Source organism: Heterodontus francisci, chromosome 48 (genome assembly GCF_036365525.1).
Source record: "Heterodontus francisci isolate sHetFra1 chromosome 48, sHetFra1.hap1, whole genome shotgun sequence".
Taxonomy (NCBI): domain Eukaryota; kingdom Metazoa; phylum Chordata; class Chondrichthyes; order Heterodontiformes; family Heterodontidae; genus Heterodontus; species Heterodontus francisci.
Window position 1 is genome coordinate 11,696,700 of NC_090418.1, and position 10,832 is coordinate 11,707,531.

Genomic DNA, 10,832 nt, shown 5'->3' on the forward strand with positions numbered 1-10,832 from the left:
CCTCAGTTAACGTCAGCCCTAGATTATGGTTGGAATGGGCCTGTACTTACTGGAGCTTAGAAGAATGAGAGGTGATCACATTGAAATGCAGGGTCGATGCCTGTTTGCCTCTGGCTAGAACTCAGACAATAGTCTCAGGATAAGGGAATTTCTTTACTCAGAGGGTTGTGAATCTTTGGAATTCTCTACCCCAGAGGGCCGTAGATGCTCAATCGTTGAGTATATTCAAGACGGAGATCGACAGATGTTTTTGAACTCTTAAGGGATTCGAGGGATTTTGGGGATCGGACGGAAAAGTGGAGTTGCGGTAGGTGGTCTTATTGAATGACAGAGCAGGCTCGAAGGGCTGAATGGCCTCCTCCTCTTATTTCCTATGGGCACAAATACTGGGGAGTATGGGGCAGTGTGGGCCAGAATACCGAGGTGGCATGCGATGCCCGACCCTGCCTGGGAATCCCTGGAGATGCACGGCCTTCCAAAGAAGGTGGCCCAGGGGAGTTAATATCAACACAAGGCACTTGCTGGTCTTTGGCAGGACTTACAGTCATTGGTTTTGAGATCATGCTCTCCATCCTACAGCAACATAAGCCACTCCATTCCTCACATCCTGCCCCAAGGCACCGACAGGCCTACTGGGGTCCAGCCCCAACTGGCCAATCAGCAATCAAGGCCAAGGTCAAATCTCCCAACTGTCAAAAGGCCCCACTGTACAGCAAAGATGCCCTGGTTACCAGGAGTGGGAGCTCCGACTGATTCTGGCCCAACTGTGTCAGTCGTGCCTCAGTGGGTAGCATGCACTCACTCGTCTGAGGTTGTGGGTTCAATCCCCCCCCCCCCCGGAGATTTGAGCACCTAATCCAGGCCGATGTTCCCACTGCCAGTACTGAGGGAGTGCTGCACTGCCTGAGGTGCTGTCTTTCAGATGAGACGCCAAACCGAGGCCCCGTCCGCCCTCTCGGGGGGATGTGAAAGATGAGCAGGGGAGAGTTCTCCCTGGGGGCTCCATTCACCCGAAGCCAGCATCCCTACAGCAGATTATGTGGTCATTATTGTGGGATCTTGCTGTGCGCAAATTGCAGCTCCTGCGTTGCAACAGTGACTGCACTTCACCGAAGTACTTCATTGGCGGGAAGGCACTTTGAGACGTCCCGAGTTTGTGAAAGGCGCTATCGAAATGCAAGTTCTTTCTGTTCTTTACTGTGGACGATTGAACCTGGGACTGATGGAGGGGGGGGGGGGTGGGGAAGGGGTGCGGTGTTGCGGTGCGGGGGGGAAAGCCTAAGCCCATTTTCTGCTAATGAAGGCAAAAAAGGTCTCAATGCGCCCGTCAACACGTCAACAAACTGAATTTGTGCATCTAAGTTGTTACATGAAGTCTATGGTAGGAGATAGGAATCAGTGATTGGACAACGGGGGCAATTTTACCTCACCCGCCAGTGGGGAAACTGGTTTCACCCACACCCCTCCCAACATTCCTTGATTTTACTCCCCATTGACGTCAAAACTGCAAAACCGGCCTTCCCGCCCAATCCTGCACGACCTTTGGCCTGGAGCGTTAGGTTAAGGTGAACCTCAAGCTTTCTCAGCTTGGTGACTCTGGCCCAAAGGCCGAGGCCTGGAAGCTGTTTCTTTGGTTCTGTCCCCATCTTCTCCAGAGATCTTCCAGTGAAGATCACCGGGCGGCTAAAACGGAGTCTCAGGTCGAGTTTCAACTGGCGGCCCTTCACGGCACACAACCCCCGCCCCCCCCCCCGTAATGCAAGTCGTTTTCCCGATCACTCTTCCGGCCTTGAGAGGCGAGGACTTACATTTCTATAGCACCTTTCATGACCATGGGACGTCCCAAAATGCTTCACAGCCAATTAAATGGTTTTTGAAGCGTAGTCACCAGTGGGAAAGCCGGAAGCTCAGCGGCCGATTCACGCACAGCAAGCTCCCACAAACAGCAATGTGTCGCTGGAGCAACGAATAATGGCCCCAGGCCTCAGTTTAACATCTCATCCAAAAGTTGCCTCCAACAGTGCAGCATTCCGTCGGTACTGCACGGGGAATGTCAGCATGGATTACGTCCTTGAACCCATACCAGAGCAGTGACACAGTGCTACCCATTGGCTGATACCAATCTAAATGGAAGAGTGACGTCTTGGGAAGTTCAACGTGTTACCCATTCTTGGTCGCTCAGGTATGTAAAGCTCCCTCGATTCTGTCTCTTGCCTTTGAACCTTCACATCTGAGGTCGACCCAAGCAACACCAATTTGCATTTACGTGGCAACTTTAACATAGTAAATCATCCCGAGGTGCTTCAAGGGAAGGTTCTCAGACAGAATTTGACACCGAGCCACATTAGGACAGGTCTAACTGGTCGGTTTTAAGGGAGCGTCTTAAAGGAGGAGGGAGCGAGGCGGAGAAGGTTTAGGGAGGGAATTCCAGAGCTCGGGGCCCCCAGGCAGCTGAAGGCATGGCCGCCAATGGTGGAGCGATGGGAATCGGATGGGGGGGGGGGATGGACAAGAGGCCGGAATTAATGAGCGCAGAGATCTCGGAGGGTTGTGGGGCTGGAGGAGGGTTCCAGAGATAGGGAGGGGGGGGCGATGAGGCCATGGAGGGATTTGAACACCAGGGCGAAAGTCTAAAAATGTAAAAATAAACACATTCCTTACCTGCTGTACTTGTCCCAGAGAAATTGGTTTTGCACCCGCTGGATACTCAGGATGACAAATTTGGTCTCCAGCATGGTTTTGTGGAACAGGCTGTACACTACCCGATATGCTTTGTCATCCAAAGCCATGGGCACCTTGATAAAGTCCACACTGGGATCCATGGGAATCCAGGTCTCCGGATAGATCCGTTCACAGTCAGGGGAAGCAGCTGGCAAGGCGGTATCGGACGGCGAGGAGCTCGTCTCAGACGACCCAGACAATGTCCTGAGGACACAATTACCCGTTAGTTATTGGAGCGATTGAGGGGAGGGGGTGGTCAGACAAGAGGCTGGCCCATTCCCGGTGGAATTAGCCTCACTGTTTCTGATCAGACTTTCTATGTCCCAACAACAACAAAAAAATTCTCTTTTCTCTTCCCCCCCACCCCCCACCCTGCCCCATTCTTTATCCATTTAGTCACAGACTCGCCGACTTGTGCCAGGAGTGTTTACTTGCAAATTTTGCTTTGTCAGAACTTCTCAGTGTCGATCACCTCCAAAAGATTTCCCCTTAACCCCTTTCGGTAACTCAAGCAAAAGAGTAGCCGCAATTTCTCGAACCTCGCCTCATATCATAGCAAAGAATTGGAATGGGCAGGTGTAGCGACACATGGCGGAGTGAGAAAGGGCTCTTACGCCAGGCATGTGGTACCGAGGTCCACATTCTCATTGTTCACTGGGTAAAGACATTTCTCCTGAATTCCCGATTGGATTTATTATCGATGATTTTGGTCCCAGGTTTTGATCTCCCCCACCAGTAGAAACATCACATTTAGCCTAACGAACCCCCATCATAATTTTAAAGACTTCTGTTAGGTCACCCCTCAGTCTTCTCTTCCCTAAAGAACCCCGGGCAACTGCTTTCAGTCAACAGGGACGTGTTGAGCCCAATCCTCAATTAACACAGCAGATGGAATTCGGTCAACGGAAGGCCATTGAGGTACAGGTCACCTACATGGCCTCCTCCACTCACAAAGTACTCACTTGAGGTACGGTAGGAGGGTGACGGTCGATTGGAAGCGAGGCCGCTTGCGGATGGTTCTCTTGGTGCCTGAGGCGATGTTCTGCTGGTATCCGGCGTTGAGGTCCACCTTGTACCGCTGGTTCTGATTGATCATGAAGTACCTCACACCGAAGCCTTGTTGGAGAGATCCCTCGAAATACTGGGCGAGTGCCTGCGAGGACAACGTTAAGAGATTGAGGCGACGGAAGGGAGAGATCGTGTGCAAAGATCGTGTGCAAAGCCAACGCAGAAACAAGTGCAAGATCCCTCAAGAGCAAACATCATAAACTCAATCCCCTCATAAAGCGCCACACAGGTGCCAGACAATGACCATCTCCAACAAGAGAGAATCTAACCATCTCCCCTTGACATTCAACGGCATTACCATCACTGAATCCCCCATTATCAACATCCTAGGGGCTACCATTGACCAGAAACTGAACTGGAGTAGCCATATAAATACCGTGGCTACAAGAGCAGGTCAGAGGTTGGAATCCTGTGGTGAGTAACTCACCTCCTGACTCCCCAAAGCCTGTCCACCATCTACAAGGCACAAGTCAGGAGTGTGATGGAATACTCTCCACTTGCCTGGATGGGTGCAGCTCCAACAACACTCAAGAAGCTCGACACCATCCAGGACAAAGCAGCCCGCTTGATTGGCACCCCATCCTCTAACATTCACTCCCTCCACCACTAACGCACAGTGGCAGCAGTGTGTACCATCTACAAGATGCACTGCAGCAACTCACCAAAGCTGCTTCGACAGCACCTTCCAAACCTGCGACCTCTACCAACTAGAAGGACAAGGGCAGCAAATACATGGGAACACCACCACCTGCAAGTTCCCCTCCAAGTCACACACCATCCTGACTTGGAACTATATCACCGTTCCTTCATTGTCGCTGGGTCAAAATCCTGGAACTCCCTTCCTAACAGCACTGTGGGTATACCTACCCCAAATGGACTGCAGCGGTTCAAGAAGTCAGCTCACCACCACCTTCTCAAGGGCAATTAGGGATGGGCAATAAATGCTGGCCTGGCCAGCGACGCCCACATCCCATGAATGAATTTTTAAAAAACCTCCACACTGCAACACTACTCCGCACCCAGTGGCCACTTCTGATCGACTAACGTCGTGCATAGGGGAGACTATTTGCTACCTGATCCACCCAGGGAAATCCAGCCCTCTCTCCTCTCCCTAATCGTAAGATCCAGCTATTTAAAAGGAGCTATTTCCATCAGCGCCCAGGAAACCATTCCATGCATTAACCCCGGAAGAATTTCCTCATGTCGGTCCCGAATTTGCCCTTTACCAGTTCCAATCCCTAATCTCTGGTCCTCCAGTTTAATCTGAAGTGGAATTCCAATTTGAACATGCCTCCACCAATCACCGTCTTCTCTCTCTCTTTCGAGAGAGTATCCCAATGGATAGCGCCAGAACAGCCCGGAGAAGAATTGGGACACTGCAACTTCCAACTCAGAGGCAGGAATGTGGAACCACTGAACTTGAGGTGCAACAAATTAGTATCACCGGGCACACCCGTGGTTAATAAGAGTCATAACATTTCCTGGTCTGGGTCCAAACCAAACCATTCACCCTGTTTGCAAAATAATTACGCTTCTCTCCTCACCCAGTTGCAAAATTATACGAATCAATTGCCAGTGTTTCACTACATACTGACCAGAATTGTTACCACTTTATTATTCCTCCAAATCCCCAAGGTGAACAAGCCAGCACAGACTGGCGATTATTTTCTCTTGGGTGCAGCTCCTTAGACCCTCAGGCAGAACATTCAAATTTAAGGCAAATCACTGCTCTGTTTCCACAGGTTTCTGACACGGTCTGTTCAACTGTGTCGAAACGTTCCGCCCTTTCATTCAGCCTTTGATTATATTTAAGACCACAAGGCCACAGCCGGGTGCAACGTTTGGGCACCACCCTTCGGGATCTCACAGCACCAAAGGCGGCTCTTCGTGGCTGTGCTGGCTCTTTGAAAGAGCTGTCCCGTGCAGTGCTGGAGGCCGCCTCAGGACCTGACCTCTTGAGATCGCTTGCTGCCCTCCGTGCCCACCGTGCCCACGCCCTTGGCGAGGGTGAACACCCACCTGTGAGTACTCCTTCCATTCGAACGTATCCCTCCAGTAGTATTTCCATATGGTGCGGAAGATGCTGCAGGGGTCAACGTCCGAGGTGCTCAGGCGCCTCAATCTGTCGAACGTCTCGTCCTGAATGGTCATTCGGTCAAAGTCAGCGGTGAAACTACAATCCCTGAGATTAAAAGCAAAGTGACCATTAAAGCTGGAGGCCACTGGCAATTCGGTAGGACAGGCCTGAACTGGCCTTTTTAAAAATCGGGTGGTACCTGGGTGGGGGAAAACAAGCACTAAAACAGCCACCCCCCCTCCACGTCACACCTACCATCCCCACCTGGACATGTAACGGCTATTCCTTCATGGTCACTGGGTCAAAATCCTGGACCTCCCCACCCAACAGCGATTCAAGCAGGTTCACTTTTATAGGAAGAAAAGCAGATTTTTTTTTTTTAAAAAAGGACGAGAGACTCGTAAATGTTGGTCTTCAGTGAGGGTTAGGTGTCCTTATACTCAAATAGGAAGTTAGCATGCTGGTACAGCGAGCAATTCGAAAGGCAAATAGTAGGTTGGCGTTTATTGCAAGGGGATTGTGGTACTTTAGCGAAGGCCTTTTGGAAATCTAGATATATTACATCTACTACATTACCCTCATCTACTTACCCGTTACCTTATCAAAGACTTCAACGAGGTTGGTCAGGCAAGATCTTCACTTTTGAATCTATGTTGACTATTCATTATTATATTTTTAGTTTCCCTCTTACCAATGTCAAGCTAACTGGTCTATAGTATCATGCTGTCTCCCTTCTTAAACATAGGTACAAAACTAGCTATCTGCCAGTCCACCACACTACACTTTTTTCTGACAAATTATTAAATATTTGTCGTAATGCCTCTGCCCTAGGTTCCTTTAAAATGCAGCAGTGTAAACCCAGTTTTAACCTCTGAGTTTGATTAGTTTATTTAATATTTTGCTTTTTATTTGAAATGCAATCATATCACTCCTAATCTTATCTCCCAAATGTCACGTCCCTGGTAAATACTGAAACAAAATAATCCTTTAATAGTTCTGCCATCTCTCCATTGCAGCTTGTGATTTTATCCTGTCCATCCCTTAAATAGCTCACTCTCTCTCCTATTGCTGCTCTCATGTTAAAGGCCCTCAACCACCCTCTCGAGGGACAACTAAGGATGGGCAATAAATTTCAGCCTTGCCAGTGTTGGTCGCATTCCCGGAGTGATTCCGGGAATGAAAATCGGAGGGTGGAACGGGCGAGGTGCTGCGGACAGGGGTTCAATCCTTGATCCCATTAATTTGCTGTTTATTCCAGCATCCCCTTCCCAAACCTCCTAGCCCACAAACTCCGAAACAGGCCCAGGCTTTTGTGGGTTAAATTGCCAGAACTTTGAGGGTGGGAGGCCTAGGTGGTTGTTAAAAAGAATGAACCAATGGTCCTTGGCTTTATAAACAGAGGCATAGAGTACAAAAGCGAGGAAGTTATGCTGAACCTTTATAAATCACTGGTTAGGCCTCAGCTGGAACATTGTGTCCAATTCCGAAGCAAAAAAAAAAAAAAATGCAGGGCGACAGGGAAAAGGCGGGCGAATGGGACAAGGTGGGTTGCTGTTCCAGAGAGCTAGCAGGGGCACAACGGGCCAAATAGCCTCCTTCGGTACTGTAACCATTCTACGATTCCACCGCACTTTAGGAAGGATGTCGAGGCCTAGGAGAGGCTGCGGAGGAGATTTACTGGAATGGGACCAGGGATGAGGGGTTAATGTGGAGAGACTGGAGAAGCTGGGTTTGTTCTCCTTCGAGCAGAGCAGGTTAAGGGGGAGATTTAAATCGAGGCGTTCAAAACCATGGGGGGTTTTGATAGAGCAGACAAGGAGAAACTGTTTCCAGTGGCGGGGAGGGTCGGTAACCAGAGGGACACAGATTTAAGATAATTGGTAAAAGAACCGGTGGGGGGTGGGGGTGGGTGGTGAGGAGAATTTTTTTGACGCAGCGAGTTGTTGTGATCTGGAACGCGCTGCGATGTTCTGGGACCAGTGTCACTAAAAATAGATGATCACACGGGAGCTTGCTGTGCGCATAATTATCTGCCGCTATAGAAATGCAAGTTCTTTCTGTATCTCAAGAAGGACTGATCAATCAGAGGGAAGAGCGAGGGGAACAGGTATTCACACAGCACAAGCGTCCACGAGGGGAGTGTTACAGACTCGGTCTTTTTAATCCCAGTTACTGTCCCTCCTCTAGCCCTGCCACCTGGGACCAGCCAGACGGGTTCTGGGCCGAGCTGATCCTGTTGACCAGGCCACTTGCCCCTTTGCTGCATCCAGTCTGTAGGCACCGTGCGCAGTGCCAGCCTGGCTCAGGAACCGAACTTGAGTTTGGTAAGCTCCCAAACACCTGGGCGTGGATATATTACACGCAATCACACACACGCACACACGCGGGACATGGGTTCGAATCCCACCACGGCAGATGGTGAAATTTGAATTCAATTAATAAATCTGGAATTAAAAAGCTAGTCTAACGGCCATGAAACCAGTTTCGATTGTTGTAAAAACTCATCTGGTTCGCTAATGCCCTTGAGGGCAGCAAATCTGCCGTCCTGACCTGGTCTGGCCTACATGTGACTCCAGACCCACAGCAATGTGGTTAACTCTTAAATGCCCTCTGAAATGGCCCAGCAAGCCACTCAGTTCAAGGGCAATTAGGGATGGGCAACAAATGCTGGTCTTGCCAGCGAGACCCACATCCCACAAATAACATATTAAAAGACACACACACATAATTGTCAGAAGCTGTTGTTTAACAGTCCCGAGTGGGAATGCTGCCCTGTCGTATATTCCCACCTCCACTCAGCGCCTTGAATGGTATTGAAACCCACCTGTAGCAAAGGGTGATCTTCTCCTTGTCTGGGTCACAGTACAACCGCTCCAACGCCTCCTGGGCATCTTCCTGCACGCTCTCCCACCTCTGGCTGTCGGCTCGCCTCAGCTGCCAGTGGTAAGGGAGGGCCGTGTGGTGGCAGCAGCAGCTGTCGCCGTCGGGGCAGCTGCCCACCAGGAACCGGGAGCAGATCCACAAACCGTCCTCCTGGCGCGTGTGGTACTGCAGCTGGGTCAGGACGTCCAGGAGGCGGTCCAGGCTCATCTCGTCCTCGGCCGAGGCCGGGGCCTCGCCGGCCGGAGACACGCGGCCCAGCGACTCGGCCTCCCTCAGCTCCATCTCCACGGCCTCGGGGGAAGGGAACTCCAGGCTGGGGGACAGTGAGGCCCGCCCCAGGAGGTCGAGGGCCTGCAGGTCGAGCAGCTTGGCCGCCCGCAGCAGGTCACATGGCTGGTTGGTGGCCGGAGTCAGGCCGTCGAAGCCCGCTAGGCCCGAGCGGGGACGGGGCCCGGCCCCGGTTGCCAAGGCAGGTTTCTGAGCCACGCTCACTCGTTCCTTCTTGATGAGGTGTTTCAGAGTCCGGAGGAGCTGCTCGCCATCTTTCTTTCTCCTCAGCCGGTCCAAAGAGTGGGTCTTGACCAGTGAGATCTTGAGCAGGGGGCCTACGTGGGCCCGATCCGCAGTGGGGGATGGATTGCCCGCTGCTGTCATGTGACCCGCCATGCGTCCTTTTCTTGGGCCTCCGTTAGCGAACCTGGAATCAGATGTACACCAAAAATAAACAAACAGCAACAACTTGCATTAATATAGCACCTTTAACGTAATAAAACATCCCAGGGTGCTTCACTGGAGCAATTACCAGACAATATTTGACACCGAGCCGCGTAACAAAGATATTAGTTTGGTCAGAGAGGTCACTTTTAAGGAGGAGAGAGGGGTGGAGAGGTTTTCGGGAACGAATTCGAGAGTTTAGGGCCCCAGGCAGACGAAAGCCAAACCCAAACCAAAGAAATGGGAACTGCAGTAGGCCGTACGGCCACTCAACCCCATTTGGCCAGTTCAACAACAACTGGGCTGATCCTCTATCTCAATTCCACTTCCCTGACTCTCATCTGAGAGGAGGACACCTCCGTCAGTACCGGCTGAGAGCTCCAGCCCTTAGGACCCACATCCACAGCCATCTTTAATTGCCCGAGTCTCTCCTTCCCAGATAGCGGAGGCTTCCTCCTCCTCTCCTGAAGGCAATCTATTTCCTCTGGTCGGTGGGGGGGGGGGGGGGTCCAGAACAAGGGGGCAGAACCTGAGAATTCGAGCCAGGCTGTTCAGGGGTGACGTCGGGAAGCAGGGGAATCTGGAACTCTCTCCCCCAATAAAAAGCTGTGGGTGCTGGGTTGGTCGGGGTTGGGGGAATCAACTAAAAAAATTCCAAAAAACTGAGGGCTATTAATGGATTGGGAACCAAGGCAAGTAGGTGGAGTTAAGATGCAAATCAGCCACGATCTGACTGAAGGGCGGAACAGGCTTGAGGGGCTGAATGGCCTCCTCCTGTTCCCATGGCCAGACGGGAGGTGCAGGAACTGATTAAAAAGAAAACTATTCCCGGGATTTGAGCGTCACTGGTATATGTTGCCGATCCCTCGTGGCCGCGAGGAGGTTGGTGTGGGCCTTATTGCTGAATGCCTCATGGCTCGCTCGGCCGCACCAGAGTGAAGAGCCGCCCATGTCAGTCTGGGACTGGAATCACCACATCAGCCAGACTGGGCAACGGCTCGGCAGGTTTCCCCCCCCCCCACTAAAGGGGACATCAGTGAACCCAACAGCTTTGCGGATTCTGAATTCAATTTCCCAAATTGCGGCGGCAGGATTCGAATTTGTGCCCTCAGGATTATTCATCATAGAATCTTAAACAAGGAGGCCGTTCGGCCCTTGGCGTCTGTGCCAGCTCTTTGAAGGAGCTCTCCAATTAGTCCCACTCCCCCGCAGCTCTTCCCTCCAAGTTTTCCCTTCCGAGTACACATCCAATTTCCCTTTGAAAGTTAGACCAGTAACATAACCATAAACTCTTGTCTCCTGTTTTCCTCCCCACTGAACCCAATGGGGGGGGGGGGGGGGGGGAGGAGGTTAATTGTAGCTGCATTGT

At 51.3% G+C, this 10,832-nt stretch overlaps 1 protein-coding gene across 1 annotated transcript in view; it reads right to left on the minus strand.

Annotated features, from left to right (window-relative positions):
* The window catches only part of LOC137357537 (protein mono-ADP-ribosyltransferase TIPARP-like), an 11,842-nt gene extending 2,399 nt beyond the window's left edge, over positions 1 to 9,443 (minus strand). Inside the window, exons 1-4 of the mRNA XM_068023933.1 lie at positions 8,691 to 9,443; positions 5,809 to 5,971; positions 3,684 to 3,874; positions 2,662 to 2,925 (exon numbers count right to left, since the gene is read on the minus strand). Coding sequence (XP_067880034.1) covers positions 2,662 to 2,925; positions 3,684 to 3,874; positions 5,809 to 5,971; positions 8,691 to 9,415 — 1,343 coding nt within the window. The 5' untranslated portion in view covers positions 9,416 to 9,443. The remainder of the gene's footprint in view (positions 1 to 2,661; positions 2,926 to 3,683; positions 3,875 to 5,808; positions 5,972 to 8,690) is intronic.
* Between the last annotated feature and the right edge of the window lie 1,389 nt (positions 9,444 to 10,832).